We start from the raw sequence: 22,597 nt of genomic DNA, 5'->3' as shown, positions 1-22,597 counted from the left end.
GCTGATTTGATATTCTGACCCTTTGTTCCATTAGTGAATTATCTTCTTACATGATAATATTTTAACTTGCTCATTTCTCATCATTAGATTAATATTTATGTAAAAAAATTTCATGTCTGTATTGCTCAAAAACAGTCACTTCATGGTGTTATGTCTTAAAACTGAAGAGTGCAATCACTCTCAGACATGCTGGAGGGTGCTCTCCTGAATCCCAGGGTTCTGATCTTAATGTGCACCCTCCTCACTGCCCTAAGCTCCTTGGATTCCACCATTTCATGGTCACTGCAGCCAAGGCTGCCCTTGAGCTTCACATTCCCCACCAGTTCCTCCTTGTTGGTGAGAGCAAGATCCAGCATGGCACCTCTCCTCATTGGCTCCTCTGTCACTTGGAGCAGGAATTTGTTTTCAGTGTGATCCAGGAAACCCCTGGATTGCTTGTGCTCTGCTGTGCTATCCTTCCAGCAGATATCTGAGTGGTTGAAGTCCCCCAGGAGGACCAGGGTTTGATGCTTCTGTCTGTCTGCAGAAGGGCTTCCCAGTCAGGCAGCCTGCAGCAGACTCCCCTGTAATGTCACTTGTCCCTGTCCTCCCTTTAATCCTGACCCATAAGCTCCTAGTCAGCTCCTCATCCATCCCCAGGTGGAACTCCATGCCCTCCAGCTGCCATTGTTGTGGTGACACCCTCTCTTCCTCTCCCTGCCTGGGCTTCCTGAAGAGCCTGTGGCATGCTGTTCCACCACTCCAGTGAGGAACCATCCCACCATGTCTCTGTGATGCCAGTGAGATCATGGCCCTGCAGGTACTGGCACTGGCATCCTGCTGGTAGGAGTGGGATGGATTAAGGATCCCATTCCCCAGTAACTTCAGTTTAAAGCCCTCTTCCCAGGCTTGGCAAGCCTATGACTTAAGATTCTCTTTTCCTTCCCTGTCAGATTCAGCCCACAGTAGACCAGTTGTTTCAAGATATTCCAAATATGTATTTGTTATATGATAATATCAGGTCAGTTCTAAAGTCAGTTATTAGACAGTAGTCCATTTACTATCAGTTCAAATTACTAATTATTCTTTGCTGTTGAAGTGTTTATAAAGGGGAAAGTCTGTCTTGTACTTTACAAAACCTAGAAGAGTCATAAAATCTCAATAGATCTAGGAAAACTAATGTAGTTTCATAAATTGGGGGTCATTTATACTAACATCATATATATTGATAAGATTCTGTAAACCTTCCCTATTGCTTGTGAGGTAACTGCATTCCTAGTAGCCACTTGTGGAGATTTCATCCATACTAGGCTTCAAGATGGCAGTGTTAAATTTTTCCTGTTTCATTTAATGTGGAATATGTCTTGCTTATGTCTTCTATTTCTTTGTCAAAGCAGACTTTCATACATTTGTGTCAACTTAAAGTTCCATATATCTTACTGCAAAAACAATTGTATGTTCCATTTTGAACGCTGATGGAGGGAGAAAAAGGCAGATACACGTAGCAGCATCAAAAGCCCAAAATTTTTAATAGGTTAATGGAAGAGCAGGTAGGTGAGAGGTTTCCTTCACTCTGGGGGTCAGCACAACAGCAGCTACAACAGCTGTTGTCATTTGCACCTGCAGAAGAGAAAATCTGTTGCTATGCACTGCTGGTACCTGGTGCTTCCTTGAGAAATCCTTGCCCATGGATCTCAATTTCTAGAGAGAAGAAAAAAAAACATAAAAAGGGGTGAAAAAACCCCCCAGCCTAGCTACAGAGATCAAGATCATTACTTTTTTGGTTTGTTTACTTCTCAGTATGTGCAGACTGGTCTGAATCAGTGTCCAGGACACCAACCCAGTGTTCATCATGTCTAAGCCCGAGGCAGGAGTTGCTGAGCCTGATACTGATTTTCAGCTATCAGTACTGTACTGAGTAGTCTCTGGAGAAGAGCAGTTTATACCGTAAAGATGCTGTATCAGCAGATTTTAGTGGAAAAGGGTCCTGTTCACATTTAATAGAAGAGAGGACGGAAGAATGGGGAAACAACAGAAACATCCCACTGTGACTCTGAGCGACATCCAGACATAAGACCATTTTCAGCACTAAAGGCTAAGAAGAAAATGTTAATAAACAGCTAAATATTCTCTGAGCTTTGGTGGTAATTTTACACCCAGTTGCACTTGCAGCAGGAAAATCACCATAAAAAATAAATAATCTGCTCCCTTCCAAGCCTTGGCAATCCAAACTTGCTCTAAGGAAGAACACTTTGAGGAATGAAGCTATTAAAAGCAGGAAGCCTGGCTAGGGCATCAAAATCTACATCCTGATTGCAAGGAAGATCTGACTGGAACAGAGCCAATAAGAAACCTTCCTTCAGAAGCCCTGTGTGACCTATAGCAACAGGATACATTCATTGCAACTTCTATTTTCAAATGGAAACTCTGCTTCAGACAGAGATGTAAAAATAGATTTTGTGTCCAGACTGATCTCAGTAAGAAATGCATGTCAGGAGTTCCTCCTACTCCTCTTCACTCTCTGTCTTCTAAATGAAACTCTCATGTTTTTCCTTTTTTAGGAAGAAAAAAATGTTTCATCTTTTCTTTTCACGTCATCAGTGCTTTTGCTCTTTTTACATGTAGTCGTATTTATTTATAGTTTCTTTAACTTCCTCATGACATCAGTCTTGCATTCCTTCATCAATCAGTTGTTCAAGCCAGAGCATCTCAGGTGCTTTCTAAGAGGAAGAAGGATGGACTTGTTCTGACAGCAGTAATGTCCTTCTGGTTTATGTGCCTGGTTTTCTCAGAAGTTTAACTTATCACACGTGGAAATGAGGGATGTCAGGTTACGGCTAAAATACCAAAAGCAGCCCTAAAATGCTGTATTTAGAATATGTCCTTCTTTAAGGGTTTTAGCAGGATGGCAGTGCTCTGATCCTTCAGAGGCAAATCTACTTCAGGAAGGATCTCTAATAGCAGGTGAGGACGAGGGGAGCCTCTCTTGCTCCTCATTCCTCTTATGTCTTTCCTGAAATTGCCTCCATGTAAAGTGAGGCACAGCACAAAGCTACAAATGGGGTGTGTCTAAGAATAGAAACCTGCTTGCACGTGGAGGTCAGGGAAAGATGATGGCATGGAATAGCACCACCTGGTGACACCTCTCTTGGTAGTGGGGACAGTGTGGGTTCCAGAACATACCCCAGCTTTGCTGTTCTGTTACCAAAATATCTCAGACCTGTTAAATGAAGAGACTGATTTTGCATGCTGGTATCAGGACATGGTAACTTCCATTAGCAGCTGCAGGAATTTCCTGCCCCTCTCATAAGTGATAGTGGAATATTCTGAAAATGTCGACCTGCGCAGATTTTCTCAACGTTTTGTTCTTTTACCTACCCCAACTTTTTGTCATTCTGAAAAATGATTGTTTTTCCAACTTTTTTTTTTTCCTTACTATGCAGACACCTGGCCAGGTGTAGAATATATTAGCTAGAGTGAAACTAAGCAGATTGTGCTGCTTATTTATGCAGTGGGATGTTAAGATGTTGATTGGCAGTTCCATTACTTTTTCATCATCCATAATTATTGCATAAATATTATTGCAGCCTGTAATTCAGATGCCCAGTCATTTGAAGTTGAACTTTATTAGCTGAACTGTCAGCAGGCTTATTTTCTAGTACACTTGACAGATTTCATAATCTCTATGTAGTGGTCAAAGATTTTGGGTCAGCTATCAGCCTGCAAGGATTAACATCGCAGAGTTTATCATGATCAGGCTGTTGCAGTTTGTGGCATCTTCAGCACTGATGCTGAAGAGAAGAAAAAGTGTACATTGCCATTTCCAGAATTCAGAGACATTTTTCTGGTCAATTAATCTCAGAAAAGATCCATTTCAGAGCTTTCTGTATGACAAAACAGCAAAATCAGAAAGAATTCAGCCAATACAATAAATAAATGCCACCTGCAAATGAGTGCAGTTTTTTCTTGGATATCTGATATACTTTGAGTAGCAGCAGCAGGAGAGAGAACTGTGAGATGGAAACTCAAATGCATCAAAAGTGTTATGTTGGAAACCCAGGAGAGGAACACACCACTGATGCTGTTAATGAAACATAGTCATGTGTGGTGTTTATTCAATGAGTTGTATTCAGTTTACTTACGCTGCTCAAGCCAGACAATTCTCAACTGACCGAAATAACCAGAATATGGTGTTTTTTACTAGTTAATGCAGGATAATTAGGTATCAAGATGGTAAATTTGTCTTTGGAGAGTCTCAATGACCCTTGCAAACTGTTACTGTTGCAGAGATGCTTCAGATTTGCTCTTTTGCTGTGATGGAATGACTTCTACAGGCTTGAAGTGAATAAGGGAATATTCTTGGGGCAGTTTCCTGTTTACATCTTTACTAGGGCTTTAGAAAACTGTATGTATTCCTATCTGTTGAAACTGTGTCCCAGACAGTTTCCAGAGCAATCCATTTCTCAGGACAAGGCTTTGTGACTTTGCTAGATGTAAGGTAGTATCCATGCAGTAAGGTTTGAACATCAGTGTAAATTCATGTGTGTATTGCACTGTAAAGTCTTGGTGTCTCAGACTGAAATGTGCATTGCCAGCATAGAAAATAGTGTAACTGCTGGTGCTGCAATACCAAGACCACACCAGTGGTGTGTATTACAAGTGGGAGTGGGCAGAGAATATTGAACAAGTTGCTTTGTACTTGCTGCCTATTGATTTGTATAATATTTGCATAGCTGATGCAATTCTATTGTATCGTATCAACCTTCCTCTACTTAGGCTCTTTTGAAATATAGTATTCATAATAGGTTCTCAATTCAAATGTCAAGTGATTTGACTAAACAGGGAGAGATTTCTAATGTATCCAGAAGACTGAGATATCCACAAATCATTATTGTTATCACTTGATCTATCAAATGATATATCCATTGATATACAGCCTTTGTGCTGTCAGTGTTTGTGTCTTATCCAGTAAGTTTCATATTAAGATGTCTTAATGCTCAGCAAAGTCAAGAAAGGAATAATTCAAACTATAATTTGTTTCTGTGAATAAAAAGTGTCATTTGGTTTGGAAGTGATGTGCAGTGAGTCTGTTCTTAATCTCTTTATATGACTATCAAGGCAGCATAGAGTTTTTGGTAACTTTGCTCCCAAAATACTGTGTATTCTCAGTATCAAGTAAATCTGTGGAACATGGTACTTATTTGCCCAAATAATCTCTACTCAATTCATTATCTTTGCTATTATTCTAATGATTGGTATTTTTTCCATACTGCTCTTTGTTCTCTCTTTTTTTTAAATTAACTGATTAAAGAGAATATTATTATTCTGTGTCTGTAGTATTCAGCAGTTCTGATAGCAGAGAATTCTACAGTACAACAAAAGTGAATGTTTTTTACTGATAATATCCAATAAAGATACTTCTTGAGGTATTCAGACTGTGGGAGATCACAAATTTCCCTGTGGCTTCTGCTGCCACAAACTATGGATTTGCCCTGTGCAGAACTTAATGCTGCAGCCTGATGTTCTTATAGTCCTTTACTTTACTGGCTCTTAAGAATAATGTAACAAAGTATGCTAAACACTGCTCTTTCTGTACAATGAACATGCAGCATCAGACACTGACCAAGGAGGAATTAGGCTATCTTGATCTATCCTTAAGCAGAAACTCCTCATCCTGACTTTTGAGTCACAACCTACTTTCCTTCCTTGTGTGCATTTTGATCATTCTCTTTACTGAGTATTGGTTGGTAGATGCATCTTAAAATTATTTTTAATGACCTAGGCTCTTCATAAATGAAATAAGTTAATTAGAGAGCCTTTGACACTGTAAAGCAGGTAATGAGTGTCAGCTTACTTGGCTTGTGTTGCTGCCCTTTACATCCCAGATGCACTGACCAGCTGTAGCCCATGTGCTGTCAGGTGAGGGTAGGGGCAAGCCTCTCCTCACTGGCAGCTTTGTCTGCTGTCCTCACTGCAGCCACTCAAGTCCATGCCAGTACCACAGCCAGAACTGGGACTTCTCTGTGCTGGATGTGCCCTCTGCCATGGGGAGCATGTGGGGCTGGGCGTGCTCCAGCCTCCACACCAGTAAACAGCCTGAACTTGGTCCTGCTTGAATGGAGTGTAGGTGACCAACAAGCAGAAATTTGGACACAAAGGTTTTGGCCAGAGCACACTGTACCTTCTCTAGCATGAGTATGGAGGTTAGTAGAGCTTCCAAAATTGAATTCCCTTGTCTGTTAAAGTATCCACGGAAGAAGTGGTGAATGCCTGTTATGGGGCACTTGTGTTGTTCATTTTTTATGCCTGTTGAGAACTAGGGGGGAGCCCACTGGCAATGTGTTCATGGCAATGTGTTGGAGAAGAGCTGCAACCAGTTAATTATGTTGCTCATCATTATTTGGGGGGGAGGGAAAGAGGGAGTTGTCCTCCTCTCTGCTTTTCCCAGTCTCAATGTCAATACCAGCCTTGTCTCCTCTTTTTTCAGGTGTGCCAATGCTGTTTGTTATCCTCTGGGGAACTGTCAAGTACCTTTATGAAGATGAGGGGTTGGTTTAATTCTGATTTTTACAGCTATCTCATTTGTGCTGTATGTGTGCACCAGCAGGTCACTGTTTGCTTTCTGTTCAGTATGGTTTGCTTTGGCAATGTGCTGAAACCTCACATAATTGCTTCTGTTTTGTCTGAAGGTCTTGCATAACATTTCAGAAAAGAGCATATGTTTTTTTCTGATGAGAATTTTCTGCATGTCTGAATAAATCTATTCTTTTGCAGGTCAAGGAAAGGTATGTTTTGTTTTTCAGTACTTATAGGATCAACAATAGCAGTCATCCCACCCAACCAAGACCACTCCTGATACTGTGCCTTTGGCAGTAGCCTTTACAGTTGTTTCAGAAGAAGACAGCAGCCTCCGACAGGATTCTGCCTGCAATTTGTAGTGATTAGCTTATGCCTAGCAGCAGAGAAGTGATTGCCTTTTCTTGTTTAAGCTCCCATTATTTAGATTTTCCTAAAATAAAGGCACATTCTGTCTGCTTACGTTAGTCTTGCTGAAGTCAACTATGTCACGCACAAGACTGCTGTAAAACACAAAATACTTTTTGTCCATTTTTACCATGGTGACTGTTCTGGAAAAAATTACCTTAGTATATGCTTTATAAATAGCTATTTTACAAATAGCACTGTAGCTTGTTGTTTCTGTTGTTTGATTTTTCTTAAAGGGAGGAAAGTGGCTGCTTCTTTTCTAGAGATAGTGGCTGCCTAAAAATATTTTGATAGCTTTCTTTGTGAAGAGAAATCTGTGTTCTTTCATTTTTATTTTAAATTTATTATTTAAGGGGTTTTCCTCTTAATTAATTTCCAAACTACCTAGCCAATACTTTTGTAGAGGATCTTTTTGTTTGTTTGTTTTTGTTTGTTTGTTTGTTTTTCCCCCCTCACAGACACAATTATTGCTGGAAAGATGCTGTAATGTGAAAATTCAGTTTAGTCAAAGCCACCCTCAAACTATTTTCTGGTGTTTGAGTACTAAAAACCAGCGACTTTTTTTGTGTTTTTCATGGTACTGAACCAGTTCAGTCAAAGCTGCCTTTTCTGGCTTAAGCAATGCTAGGATTTTTTTACCTTCTTTTTCAAGGTTGACTTGATGATATTCTGTAGCAAGATTGTGGCTGTACTGATGTACTCCAAGTTTTGTTGAAATTATCAGAATAGGTGTAGAGACCATGCAGCCTCTGAACAGGCAATGTTCCATGGGCATATCTTCCCATTGATGTAGAAAATGTATTCAAAGTGCTCATGCTGAGCCTCCCACATTATGCGGTGCTCAGAGCTGATTTATATTTTCTATTAAGAAAAACTGTCACTCACTGCCTTCAGCAGATCTTAAAAGGGGCAATTTTGCACATTATTGAATTTTCTAAATCTTGACTAAATATTTGTAAAATACAGCAATAAATAACCATGTGCAGCAGCTGCTTGAAAGGCAAGATTTCTGTGCCTTGGGCAGGCATTTGCTGGAGCAGCCAGAGATATCTTTCATGCTGTTTGCCATAACTCTGTCACCATGCAGCAGGCTGTAAATTTCATTTGTGATTTAACTACTTCCCTGGCTATGAAGAATAACTGGAAATAAATGTGGTCAGGGCTAGGAATCTGAGGCAGTCCTGTAAACGTAGCCATTTGAGTAAAGGACTGAAGCCTGCAAGACTTGGTTGGTTGCACTACAGCTTCTTCTTCCCTTACATGTGCAAGTATAAACTCCTTTAGAATGAAATTAGTGTTTTAAAAAGTGAGCTATTCAAAAATATTTTGTTTAGATTATAAATACAGTTAAAGGCAAGCTGTTGTTCTCAGTTACTGGACTGTGCCTAAAAAGCTGATACTTACACATTTTCAAATTCTTTCTGCCTTTAAGTATGGGAACAAAACAGTCAGCCTTCAATCCTTTTTTTTTTTCATTCACCTGTAGCAATTCAAAGTAAAAATTCAGTGTTTTCACTTTTAGAAGGAGAATACTGGATTGATAAGCAAAGGCAGAAACATCCCACTAGCATTTTTTTCACTGGACAAATTCTCCATTCATGGCTCTGAGGCAATTAGTTGCCAAGCATCTTCTGAGAGGTGCCAAGCAAACTGTAGGGCTAGATCCCAAACACAATAGATATTGGTGTATTTATCAATGTGGCAATCACAGAAAGCACAGATGGGCAAGAAATCATGTAGAGATCTACCAGTTTTATTTACTGGATGCTTCAATAGCCATGACACCTTAATTGACCTGTAATGGTTTTTTTATTGCACATATTTGTATAAATTTAAAGGTAGCTAAAATCGATGTGTGCCACAGGAAGCAAATTAACACAGAAATGTAGCAGAGTTTATGTAAAGAATTGTTTCTCAGCCTCTGTTATTACAAAGAAATTTTTTTAATTACCTCTGCATCTACTGCAGCTAGTGAGAAAATTAGAACTCCACTTCCAGCTATGCTTATTATCCCATCAGTCTTGAGGTGTTCAAATAAAATTAATTTCAAAGGCTCCATGAAGCTGGCTCCCAATCCCGTGTACCAATTAAGAAGTTCTGTAACTCAGATTCTGGCTCAGGTAAACCCCGACTGCACACAGTCTGCAAACCTTTTTTGTCCAATACCTAAAATGCAATTGAATTGGAGGCTACTGGTGGCAATAATATGCTTTTTGTACACATTAAACTGAAGTTAAAGGAAAAAAATTATATCTATCCCGAGCCCTTCTCAGATCTGCAGTCTCTGCAAGGGAATGTGGAATTGCCACAGCCAAGCTGCTACGCTTTCCTCTGTAGTAAGTGAGCATGTGGGTGTTTGCTTGTAGCATGGATCCCTCCCGGGTGCTGCATGATTTGCTCTTTTCTCTTAGACTGTCCCACCACAAGGCTGGAGAGGGTTTCAGCTCCACCAGTATCACCCAAGCTGAACTTTCATAGGTCTGTTAAGAAGCCTTAGGGAAAACTGTGTGTTTTGGCACAAAATGCTTTGGCAGAACAGATTTGGAGATGAAGAGAAACTGTATTTGGGAAGGAACCTGTGTTTTATGTAGTGCTGTTTCAGAAACCTGCTGGCTTTACTGGTGACTGTTGCTTTTGAGTAATGGTGAGCAGGAGGCTAACAAAGTTATTTCATAGAAATATTAAGAATGCTGTCACTGCAGCAACAAGCAAAGTGGCACGTGAGCACTGCCCTAATACCTGGGCCATCCTACACCAACATGGCCCATCAGACAGCGGTGGTGGCTAGCTGAGGCCAGAGGAAAGCAACTAGATGTACAAACCCTCAGTTTAAGGTTCACTTCAGAGCAGTGATCCCAAACTGTGGCTGCCACAACTTTTCTTGTCATTTTCCTCTTGTATTGCTCAAGTAGACAGGAATTTTAGAAGCTGAAATGAGACTCGTGGTAAATAAAGTATTACATTGCTGCAGCATGCTACTTACTTGAGGGCTCAGGTCAGCAAAAGTTAGGAGCTGTTGATCTCATTTTTGATTTCACTTGTTTATGGTTTTTAAACTCCCAGTGGGCCTGATACCTTGTGCATGTGGACTAAAGGAGCTGGGGTTCATAGCTGTAATTGCTTTCCCATGGTTGAAATTAGTAACTCCTTTTTGAAAATAAGGACAGATAAAATAGATGACTGATCTTGATATGAGAATAATGATGGGAAGTAATGGGATACAAACTAACAAGCAATTAAATAAGATGATCTGACATTGGAGATTGAAGAATAATAAAAAATAGTGCAGGATGAGGAAGCTAAGAATGACAGCAGAAAGATCAGACTCAAACCGATTCCGCCCCCCCTTCTCCTTTCAGCCAAATGACAAATATGACCTTGGTTTTAATGGAGTAAATCTTCACAATTAATGGATGATAATTCATAGCAAATTGTGGAGGAGATCTAGCCATTAGTGGGCAAGAAAGGCTGATGAGTAGTACCCAGTTGGATGATGATAGCTGCAATAGTACGAAGCATTCAGTGTTTCTCAGAAGCAACTGCATCTGTTTCCATGTCAGCATGATGTGCTTTCCTGTTATCTAGTCCTTAATATTGTTTTCCATCTGCATTGCTGGAACAGAATGAAAAGCAAGAGATTTTAGTAATGTACTGAAACTTTTCCTTCATCTCTTTTTTTGTCCTCCTACCAGTTGCTGGACCAGAAACTATAACATGAATTACTGGCTAATCATCAGACTGCCCATTCTCATCGCCATCGGGGTGAGTCTGGGACGTGTGCTGTGAGATGGCACATTTCCCTGAGAACAGCACGATATGGTACAAAGATGCACACGTGGCCATTGTGCATGTCCAAAGGCTAATAACCTTTGAGGCTATTGACATTTTCATTCAGAAATGGGATTTCATGAAGCCAAGTTTGTTTCTGTCACTGAAATTCCAGACTAGCATTTTGTTTCTTCAATTTGGCCACAGGCTGTCATGTTGTAGTGGCAGGACATAATAACAGAACAGCATGCTGCAGCAGTCCCATTAACTCTCCTGTGAGCAGGAAGGTAGTTCAGGGAGACCAAAGATACTATTTCAGATGCTGGGCTACAAAAGAGCTGCAAAACGTGTGGCATTGTGTAGAAATGTTCTGCAGGCACAATACTGTGTCAGGCTCAGACCTCCAGACAAATGTGCCAACCCCCACCTTCACTGTGTCTCACTCCCCAGAGAGTAAGTAGGGTCCCCTGCCTTGTGTAATGAAGTGCTTGTATTTTCAAGGGTGGCTTGTGCACACCAGCACATTTAGACCACAATTCCTTAGCAAGGAGTTGAGTTCTGTGGTAAATTCTGCAGCTGCTGCATATCAGGATGCACACAGAGCTACATATGCACGCACGAACCAGTCTTTTTGATTACTTATGCACATGTGTTTATTGAGGGTGATATAAAGTCTTCTTTCACTTCTCCAGGTGAATTTCCTCATCTTCATCAGAGTTATATGCATCATCATCTCCAAACTGCAAGCTAATCTGATGTGCAAAACTGACATAAAATGCAGGTATGTCTTAAGGTGATCTGACACTTTTCATGCTCATCGAAGTAGATAAGGACATACATGAAAAGAGTGGGTTGACAAAGGTGGTTAAAGAGCACAGCCCTTGAGTAATGCACAGGTGTGGTGTCACCCATTAGTGTAACTTCTTGGACAGCCAGTCCACTGAGAAGTCTCATTGAAACCAGGGCAGTTATTTCACCTGTGTTATAAACAGAAGGCTTGATGTCTGTCACTTTTACAGTCTTCCATTAGACTGGATGAATATTAATTAAGCAGGTATTTTTAAAATACCTGCAGCACATGCAAGTACTGAATGCTAGAGCCCTTGAAATCAGGCAGAGGGCAGCAAAGCTGGTGTAAGGGCTGGAAGGAATGTCCTGTGAGGAGTGGCTGAGAACTTTGACTTGTCTAGTTTGGAACAAAGGGCTCATTCCCTTCTACAGCCCCCTGAGGAGCAGAAGTGGAGAGGGAGTGCTGAGCTCTTATCCAGGGTTTTCAGTGATAGGACATGTGGGAGTAGTTCACAGCTGCACTGGGGGAGGTTCAGATTGGACATTAGGAAGCATTTCTTTACTGAGAGGATGGTCAAACCCTGGAACAGGCTTCCTAGAGAGGCAGTCAATGCCCCAAGCCTGTCAGTGTTTAAGAGGCATTTGGACAATGCCCTTAAGAACATGCTTTTAATTTTGAACAGGTGCTTGTCATAGGTTCCTCCCAGCTGAAATATCCTATCTTATTCTAATTTGAACCAAATAATACAAGTTGATAGAAATAAAAGCTTTCACTTCAGGGAAGACAAGATGGGATCATTTTGAGTTTTACTCCTTGTTCTTCCTAGCAGTTATTGCAAAAACTTTCAATCTTGAATGCATGAACTGTTTCAAGAGAATGTCAGGGCTGTCACAGATATGTTCAATTTTTGGTTTCCAGTCAATCTATCCCTGTTGTATTCTTTCTGTTACTTAATAATAACCTTGCTAAGATTCATGGTTGCAGCCTTCGTTTCTGTATCATGACTTTTGTACTGCAGTCTGAAAAACCATGTAAGAATAACAAGTTAGCTCTTGAAGTGTAGAGCTACATGCTCTGGTATCTGGACTGCTGCAGGCACTGGACTTAGGTATTTTACATTGGGTATTTCAATGCTGCAGCCTTCTAAACTAGATACAGCATATATTTTGGTGATTTCTTATCAGTGTAGAGTTGCCATGTGTGTTACCTACCTTCTTTACCTGACATGAAATTTTGGAAATCCTGATGTATCTTGAGGGTTCAAAGCAGAGATGAGGACTTGTCTGAGCTGGAGGCTTTGATTCCAAGTCCACTTTACAGAAAATAGATTATTTTCAGAGGGTCACAGTGAAAGGACAAGGGCAGAGGTCACAAGTTATAGCAAGAGAAATTCCTCTTGCATGTCAGGTGAAAATAAACTCACAGTGGGAGTGATCTGATGCTGGAAGAGAGGCCCAGAGGGGCTTTGGAGGACCTTGGAGATACTCAAAACTTGGCTGGACACAGCCTTGATTAACCTGCTATGAACTGGAATTGGTCTAGAGACTTCCAGAGGTACCTTCCAACCAGAGTGGTTACATGATTCAGAATAGCAGCCAATAGCCCTCAGGCACACAAGGTCTACAGAGGTCTGACAGCCCTGCTAATTGAGTGATTTTGCATCTACTGACTTGTCTCAAGACAGGTTGCTGTGAGATGTTGGTACGTTCTATGGCCTAGGAAGCTCCCACATCATCCTCAGGCATCTTTCACTAACCTGTTGGGTGGCTGGCATGTGTGTCTATCAAAAGAGAATTAAGGATCATTCTTGTGAATTTTTTCCTGTGGTTGTGTACCTTGAACTCTCTCACAGGTAAAGAATAATTTATTTCAGAATGGTTTGTCTTTCATCCTTTGCTAGCTGTGTCTTTGAACTTGCCATCACTCATTTCAAGACACTTTGATTGCTTTGACAAAATGTGCTGCAGTTACAAATAGTTACAATATTTAGAAGATTTAACACACCACAGAGGTGGGAAGGAATATCAAGTACTCTTCCCTTTGCCAAGATATTTTTTAAGGATTCCATTTACTGATAGATGATGTCTTTCAGGCCATCAAGAAGTTCGGTTTTGGTTGTCTTTCCCAATTACTAGGGGAGAAAAATAATACAGAGGAAAGACATCTCAGGTACAGGAAAGCACATGGCTTCTTACTGAGTTTGGAAGATTTTCCAGGTGAAATACAGCCAGTAGCTGGATACAGAGCTTTGTTCTCATCAATAAATGGTCTGCAGGAAAGTGGTAGGGGAGGTTAAAACTTATAGGAACTTACTAAGGTTATTCTGATAAGGTTTTTGTCCTGCAGCCTCTGGAGGAGGACCCTGCATCACAAAGTGGTGCAGCAACTTACCAAAGTTGAAACTGTGTCAGAAACAGAATGCAGAAACAGTGATTCCAGTGATCATTTGGATCAGCAATGGTCTATTCAATGGCACTGTGCTTTTTAATTTCTTTGTGATCTTAGGTTGGCCAAGTCTACACTGACTCTGATCCCACTGCTGGGCACCCATGAGGTCATCTTTGCCTTTATTACTGATGAGCATGCCAGAGGGATGCTGCGCTTTGTGAAGCTTTTTACTGAGCTCTCCTTTGCTTCATTCCAGGTAGAACTCACACTGTGCTCATGGGCATGAGATATTTTTAAACTGCTGTTTGGGGATCTGCTTTCTTTCATTCATTGCATACCCCCTGTTCCTTATATTTCTCAGTTTAGCACTGGATATTACAGGATTATGACAGTGTAAGGGAAAGTGTAAGGACTAATTTTAACAACCAACTTTACTACAATAAGCTGGTATTCCTGTCCACATATTAATGTTTACTTCCTATGGTTCACCTCAGGGCAATAGCAAAATTGTCTGTGATTTCCTGTAATTGTACAGTGGCATTACTGAAAGTACATTTTGTGCTTTCTCCAGTAATTCTGATACTACTTGGAAAATCTGGACTGGGAGAGGTAGCTGTAACTACGTGTGAGGAGGGCGTAGACTTATTGTGATTTTTATTTAACTGTTGCCTTAGGTAAAGCTATTTCAAATGAGTCTCCTTGTGTAAGGAAATTATTATTCTGTTTCCCTGTACACTCACTCATTCCCTGTTTATCAAGCACAGAGCTGTATTTAAGACTACTGTGAATCACTCACTTATGGAGTGTTTAAGACTTGAAACCTTTGCTTTGTAAGGAAGAAAGGGAAAGAAATCGTTAGACAAAAATAACAGACTGAAGGAAACAACATCTTTTTCCTAAGGCCATGTGCTTTGAGACATAGTTTGATCAAACCTCTGCTCTGCCATCAGAGTTGACAGGGACCAAGGATTCTCCAGCTTTCAGTCTAATCAGAGATGTGTCAGTGTGGAGCCTCTTGCCCTCTGCCACTGAATTTGGCAAAGTGAGGAAACTGCTCTGCTTACTGTTCTTGTTTTTGTTGATTTCAGGGGCTGATGGTTGCAATTCTTTACTGTTTCATCAATAATGAGGTAAGAGATACTATTTGCTCGAATTTGCCTTATTAGCATACACTACAGGAAAAGGAAAATTTTCCTTGTTCAGGACATTTTTCGTTTTACAGAGCCTTCCCTGCACAGCTCTGTGGGATAGCTCCTCAGATGAATGTGTTTGGAAGGAATTCAGGCAGTATAATTTACAATCACTATTTGTAAACGTAGAATGTCACAAATAGCCTTGCTTACAACTGTGTAATTTGCACTGGTGGATTCTTTAATTGAGAATTACAGCTGTTCTTGTTACTCTGTCTTATAGTGCTTCTTATTTGCTTGTTTTTGTGAATGTGGGAGTGGAGTCCATTTTATTCTATGAACTCGGCTCAACTTGCTGATGAAGCTGGAGAATCCTTGTGGCTATTGCTGTACAGTTTGGTTTCATTTGGTTTCCTTGTGGCCCAGCTGCTTGAAGGCATCATCACTCTCATTAAAACTGAACTTCATAGAGTGGTAAACTCAAAGACCCAGAAGAAATGTACCTTTGGCTTTGAGTTAATTGATTGCAACTACCATCTTCTGTGACTTCTGCTGAATCCCAGCCTTGTTGTTCTGTTTCAGTATTGTAGGAATCTCTTGTGTTACCTTCTAAGTGATTATTATTCATTTGTTCATTCAGCAGCCAGCTTTGTAAGGGAAGCAAACACTGCTCATTTAGTCACTACATTATTAAATTAAATGCACATCAATATGTTTTGCACTCACAACAACTCTGCTTTTAATGATGACATGGTAATTCAGGATCACTTATTGAGAGACAGGCCACATCAAGGAACTGGAGTCAGTAGAAAAATGTGCTACTTGTGTCATTATGGCCAGGCTGGAGTCAACAGAAAAGCAGCAGGCATCCAGAATTAAGCCTTGTAGGAGTCTGCTCACTTTTGTAGGTTGTGGATAAGATTTTATTGAAGTGAATATATTAATTCTACTGCTTACCAAAATCAGAGGTGAGTAGCAACAGGCTTTGCTGTTGGGAATGTATGTCATTTGCTGCATGTCATGAATTCGCAAATATTTGTTTCAAATTCCTTGTATGACTTTACAGGTGTACTTCAATCCTGAGATGCAGCACCGTCTGCTGGTGGATCATGTATTTCTTTGGATTCACCTTGGCATTTGCTCATACATCCCTTGTGCAGCTGCAGCCAGGCCTCTCATGTGTAATGCTCAGTAACTTCCTTCACATTAAATAAGGGCAAAGTTACATCATAACCCAAACATTATTACAAGCCCTCAAACAGGCAGGCTTGTTTCATTTGAGGGAGCTTACTGTGTTATAGCTTGCCTATGTTTCTAAGAAATGCTCCAAATCTCTTGTTACTATCATTCTCTTGCCTTTGTAATGTAGTTCATAAAATCTAAAACTGATGAGTTCAGCTTCACCAACAGTCTAGGATTAATTATTTTGCTTGTTCCAACTCTTATTCAGAGGGGAGTAGAATTTTGTCAAGCCTGGTCATCAGTATCCATTAAAAAAAAATCTTTGTAAAGAGTTTGATTAAGTAACATCTGTTCCAAACTATATGAGAATTTTTTTCCTAAGCTAAATGAGAAACAGTCTTCTGACACACTGCAATGTGCTCTACATTTATTTTGTCTGTGACTCACTGACTCCCTTTCTTTTTTCTTAACCATACAGAATGAAAGTTCTTTGCAAGTCCTGGTGCCCAAATCAATAGTAGAAATGAAGATGGAAGTTACTTTAATGTCCTTTTCTAATATCTACTTCTGAAAAAAAATTAGAATTTGTTCATATTTCAGTCTTATTTTGCCTGAAAGATTCTGGATTTCCTCTGAACTTGCTATGAAGCCAACCATAGGGTCTCATGAGATTGCTTGTTACCACCACTGTTCTTTGCAAAATCTACTAAGCTTGATATGACCAGTTTTTCTGCTTTTAGTGGTTCTTTGTATAAGAAATATTTTAAACCACAGAGATGGTTTCCACCACTTAGTTGAAGATGGTTCATATTTCATTCTCTGTAGCCTTGGTCCTCCTTTTTGCCTTCTTGTCACAATGGAAGTACAATTCAGTGTCTTCTACTTTAAAGAACCTTTCCTGATGCCTTTTCCTGAGTTCTTGAAATACTGCCCAATCCTCCCTTTTGCTTTTAATTTCTTTTAATTCTCTATAGAAACTATTAATTAAAACTCTTCTATCAGCTCAATTCCTTCCCATTTTAGAACTACTTTCCTTTCACTATCACTTGCTGAGATTTTTTTTGCCAAAATTCAGCACTTTTTAAAATTAGATTCCAGATTCATTGCCAACACCGTCGCCTTCCTTCTCCATTAGCTGCATAAAGCTCAGTCAAGAGCTCTTTGTGAGAGATCTTCAACTTTAACCTCCATGACCATCTTTTTCAAGTCCTCCCACCTCTTTCCTTTCTCTTTTAAAAATTTTTCCTCCCCTTTCTCACATGTCGTGGTTTAACCTCAGACAGCAACTACGCACGATGCAGCCACTCGCTCACTCCACTTTGGTGTGATGACTGAAGGAATAAAAGTGAGAAAACTCTTGGGTTGAAATAAAGACTACTAAAGCTACTTCCCACTGGCAGGCAGGTGTCCTCTCAACTTCTTGCATACCTCCAGTCTGCCTGCTGTCAGGGTGGGATGAGAAGCTGAAAAAGCCTTGGCACTGTGCAAGCAATAACAAAAGCATCTTTGTATTACCAACATGTTTCTAGCACAGATGCAAAACACAGCCCCATTGCTGCTGTGAAGAAAATTAACTCTACCCCAGCCAAAATCAGCACATCATGGAAGCTTTGTTCTTGGTATCCTTTTTCCTGTATAGCTTCTTTCTGGGGAATCTTACCAACACAGGGAAGTTACTAGGATAGTTTGCTGAAAGATCTGTAGATCTACTTCTGTGCTCAGGAACTGCCTCTGCAAAATAAATCTTAACCAATTCCAAAGCCATCTAAGTGAAAACTCAATTCAACTCTGGCAAGCAGAGCTGCTCCCTACCCTCTTCCTGACTCCGGGATTGAAAATTGGTATTATGCCAGTCATATCCATTCCTAAGATAGACCCTACAGTCTTTTGTTCAGGTCTTCCATTCACTTTATCTCAATTTTGCAGGCTATTTGTATCATAGCTCAAGCCTGTCATGTCTAGCTGGAGTAAAGACTCATTTCCTTCCTTCCTTTGACTGACTTAAAGGTACCTATTTCTGTTGCTCATTGACTTGCTCTGTCAGTCACTATGGTCATGCTTTCATTCAGGATTTGCCAGTAAATGCCTGCAACAGCTTTTTTCCAGTGCTGCCTTATTGTTTTCCATACCCACAAAAGCTGCCAAGTACGGAGCGGTAATATGGTCAATTCTTTTCCTGCAGACACCATGGGTCCTGCATTTCTGCCTTCATCTGACCATTCTCTCTCATTCTTCTATGCCAAGCTATCCCAGCACAGTGTCTTTCTCTGGTGTCTTTGTGTGCACCTTTTCACACAAAAAAAAACCCTTAGCATGGTAAAATACAAGCATCTGTCTCAGCGTCTTTCCTTCTGACCCATTTGGTTGTGACAATGGAGGTCAGGTTCTGGATTCTGACAGTCAGAAACGCAGAGATGCAGCTGGTTCCAACAGAACATTCAATACAAGGGCTGTAGCCCAGAGCTGACAAGCACTGATAGAGGGACCAACCAGGGGAAGACAATTAGTTTTGTGAGGCTTTGTTCCTATTTTAGGACTGCCTCTCAAATTCAGTATTTCACAGTGAACAAGCAAAGAAAGAAGACATACCGCAGCTGGTTCCCTACAAAGTTTCCCTCAGGATATAAAGGTTTCCAAACCTGTGATGAAACTGCCATCAACCTACTTAGTCTCTTGGAAGTCAGATCCTAAAATAAAAGAAATAAAAATTAAAAATTAAAAAAAAAAGAAAAGAAAAAGCATCTCTCCAGAGAAAGTTCCCTTAAGTGAGCCACCTACAGTGAACTTACTTCCTAGCTAAAGTACACACCATAATGAACTTATTACTGTGGACTCCTCACTTGATCTAGAGTAACAAGTGTGAAATTTTATGTCCTTTGCCTTATGTGTTAAAAGCTAATGGAGGTTCTTACCTCAGTCAAGTGGCAAGAACTTTGCTAGTGGAACAGGAAGATCTAATTCTGTTCTTGTTTAGCAGTTGCAAAATCCTGGATAAACTTCCAAACCAGTGCAGCAGTTAACCTAGAACCTGTGATTTGATGAGCACTACTTTGTAGTTTTATGAAAAGCTAATATCTGGAATGAGATACTGTAATTGCTATTTAAAAGGGGAAAAAGTCTCAAACTTGCTTAAGTGTTCTTTTCAATTCTGAATAAACATTTGGTTTTGTATGAAATAAAAAGAACCCACATAAATATTGAAAGAACAAAAATAATCCAGGACATAATAATGTTTAAATCAAACCAGAAGTTAGAACTCTTAAGAATACCCGTAGTGCAATATTGAGCAGAAAGCCAGTCTTTTCAGCTGTTTCATTGCTGATAAGCAAAGTCAACTTAATTGTTAGTACTGGTAGGGCATAGAGTACAATCAGTAATGCAGGTGAATACAATTTAGAGCAAAATAATGAAAGTGAAATTTTCTGGCGCATAAAAGAGCTTATTTTCTACAAGTAAAAACGAATGTCATAGTTATTTTAAATGTGGAATGGCTTACAATGGATTAATGAGATAATTGGATAATTGGAAGCAATAATATTGCAGGTTTAAAGCACTTCCAGCTTTTCTCAGTAGTGTGATATCCTTGTTTTTTTTCTGATGAAGTAATTTAAAGAGGTGATTAGTTCTACATTCATTCCTTTTGTTTCTTTCTTTGCTTATGGTAGGTTCAGATGGAGTTTCGGAAAAGCTGGGAGCGCTGGAGATTGGAACACTTGTATGTCCAGAGAGACAGCAGTATGAAACCTCTGAAGTGTCCAGCCAACAGCATCAGTAGTGGGGGCACAGTAGGCAGCAGTGTCTATGCTGCCACTTGTCAGGCCACATTCAGCTGAGATTTCTGCAGGTGAATCAGACTGAGAACGGTGAACTGTATCATACACCTGAGAACCCTTAAATACCCAAGCAAGTGGCTTAAGTTTGCCATCTCCAGCAAGAAACTTAAGCATATGCTGCTCATCGCCGGCAGGCTGTTGGACAAAGGTTTCTAGGGAAAGCAATCTGCTAATGTAATCAACACATCAGAGGAAAAATTGGTCACGTCTAAAGTAAGTTAAAGGAGTTTCTTCCTATTTTCACACAAGGCCTCCGGGGGTCCAAAACTTAAGTGTAGCATTGATCCAGTCTGAAACCACAGGGTCAATGGCTTATTACTGTTGAGTGGGTGAGCTGAGTGTTCGACTGATTAAATTACAAGGATATAGAATATGATTATTGCCAAAAAATGCGTTTAGACTTTTCTGGGGATAGGGTAAGGTGTCATCACCATTTTTAGAAAAAATAAGTTAGTGGGACACAACTTATGTTTCAGGGAAGGATCAGTTTTGTAGCAGGGGTTTCCAGAAATTAAAGTTGGAAATATGCTAATCTGTTTTCTGGGTAGGTGAAGAATAGTATCGTGAAGGTCTATCAATATGCAGCAGGTAGTGTAGTGAACACTTCTGAATGCTATCTTTAAGCTTCCCCTAAAAAATTGTAAGAACCCAAACAAAAATGCAGTATCTGCTAGAAATAGGTGCGCGTTATCTCAGTTGACATGGATGGAAATATCCCCTGCATGCACAGCCCTCCATTGTCAGTGCTAGACTGCCCACCTGGTGGGCACACAGACATTAACAGGGATGGGGTGATGGCTTGTTTCAAGGAATGTTTCCTGTCTTAGCTTTGCTTGTTTTGGGTGCAGACACACAGAAGTCAGGTTGTGGCCACTGCTGGTATCGGCAGACCTCTCCTCATTGGAAAGATTCGGTATTTGACAATGTGCACTCACTTTTGTTCCCCCTCCTTGGTCCTTCTCTCCTGTGACACAAGGTACCCACATGTGCGGAGGGGGAGGCGGCCCTTGCGCAGGGCGCAGGTTCAGGACCAAGGACAGATCCCGCTCCCCGTCCCGGGGTGGGCTGCCATCTCCAGGGCCTGCCAGCTTCCCATTAGCGGCATTCAAAAAAAAACCCCAAACAAAACCAGCAACTTCAAACAAAAAGCCCTGAACTCCATCAGCTTTTTCCCATCTGTTTAACACAACAAGGGCTCGTGCAGTGACTCTAGTGTGTTCCCTCCCTGATGTTGATAAGAGTTGCTGGGGACAAGCAGAAGTACCTTTAGAAACAGCATGTGATAGGTTGCATCACTTAATAACAAACTTTGCACATCTTAACTCTCTGCTCTTACTTGGGTCCCTTTACAACAAAAAGTGCCAAAGACTAGCTCTGAGAATCTCCCTTCTCACAGATTTCTTGTAATAAATAAGTAACTTCCTTGGCAAAGCAGTTGCAACTACTCAGCAGAAATAACCCTCCCTATTTTCAAGTGTCTTTGCACTTGCATTCACAGCCCCTGTTGACAGGAAAGTGGACTGGATATTCTGGGATGTAACTCAGCATCTTTCCTGCCTGAAGCTAGATTGCTTTGCATGGGATTATTTAATCATTGTATTAGAATCCTAATTGCCAACAGCATGGATTAGTTTTGCAATCATAAGGTTAGAATTAAATTAAAGAGGATGTGTTACCTTTTTCTGCTCTAATGCTTGTAATTGAGCTCCAGGGAGAAAGACATGTTTGCAGAAATCCACCACAGTTCTCAGGCTGCCTTATGTGTCTTCAGCATGCTGGCTTCTCTGCAGGCTGCTTCCAGGCCTTCCCTCCCTAACACCAGTTGCAAAGCTGACTTTGGAATTAAGCACTTCAGATTCTTCTGTATGTTTAATAACTACCTTCTGTGTTGTGTGACCATCAATACAATACTTGTCTACTACATGCAGGCGTTAACTCTGTCCTACAAGTTAGTTAATCAGCTTTCTGTACGTTCAGAGTATGCTTGACGTTTCCAACATCTACCCTGAAGTGCTAATAGGAAAAAAGTGCTAAAGATTGTCACTGGCAAGTGAAAGGGCAGCAAGGTGACAGATGCAATTTACAGCTGTGGCTTAATGAACACTGGTGGGAATAATTTCACTCATTAATATTCAAGAGTGAATGCTGGTCCTGCTTCGTTGTGTGCAAACCTGGGGAAAAAAACTTCTGCTGCTTACACAGCTGTTGGCAAGATGATAGTTTTGCTATGACAACAGGAAGTTACAGAAGTGTTTTAACTCACTGCTGTGCTGTACAAACAAGTGTGTGTAACAAATGAGAGAGGACAGACAAGGGAATAAAGAGCATTTCCAGTTTTTGAATCAGTAAGCCATTCTTGTCTTTCCTACTCATTTGTGAACTGAGGGCTTTGCGCCCACAGGAGTAACTCCAGTTATCTTGGTGACTTCTGCTTTCTTAGAATACAAGAGAAAAGTGAGGTAAGAAAGTGAGGTCTTAACCAAGCAAAAAGCTGCAGAGAAAATTTTTTCCCCCTCTAATTAAGCTCTCACTTGTTCAAACTT

At 40.5% G+C, this 22,597-nt stretch overlaps 1 protein-coding gene across 3 annotated transcripts in view; it reads left to right on the top strand.

The window, feature by feature from the left end:
* The window catches only part of GLP1R (glucagon like peptide 1 receptor), an 81,600-nt gene extending 60,187 nt beyond the window's left edge, over nucleotides 1-21,413 (top strand). For 2 of the 3 annotated variants that reach the window (XM_033055949.2, XM_033055951.2), the window contains exons 8-13: nucleotides 6,467-6,527; nucleotides 10,656-10,725; nucleotides 11,424-11,512; nucleotides 14,027-14,165; nucleotides 14,998-15,039; nucleotides 19,887-21,413. In XM_033055949.2, the coding sequence (XP_032911840.1) occupies nucleotides 6,467-6,527; nucleotides 10,656-10,725; nucleotides 11,424-11,512; nucleotides 14,027-14,165; nucleotides 14,998-15,039; nucleotides 19,887-20,054 (569 nt within the window). In that variant the 3' untranslated portion in view covers nucleotides 20,055-21,413. The remainder of the gene's footprint in view (nucleotides 1-6,466; nucleotides 6,528-10,655; nucleotides 10,726-11,423; nucleotides 11,513-14,026; nucleotides 14,166-14,997; nucleotides 15,040-19,886) is intronic. The other variant, XM_033055950.2, reaches the window with a different exon arrangement.
* The last annotated feature ends 1,184 nt before the right edge of the window (nucleotides 21,414-22,597 follow it).

This window comes from Catharus ustulatus, chromosome 3 (genome assembly GCF_009819885.2).
Source record: "Catharus ustulatus isolate bCatUst1 chromosome 3, bCatUst1.pri.v2, whole genome shotgun sequence".
NCBI classification, from domain to species: Eukaryota; Metazoa; Chordata; class Aves; order Passeriformes; family Turdidae; genus Catharus; species Catharus ustulatus.
This window is presented reverse-complemented; position numbering and strand designations above follow the sequence as displayed.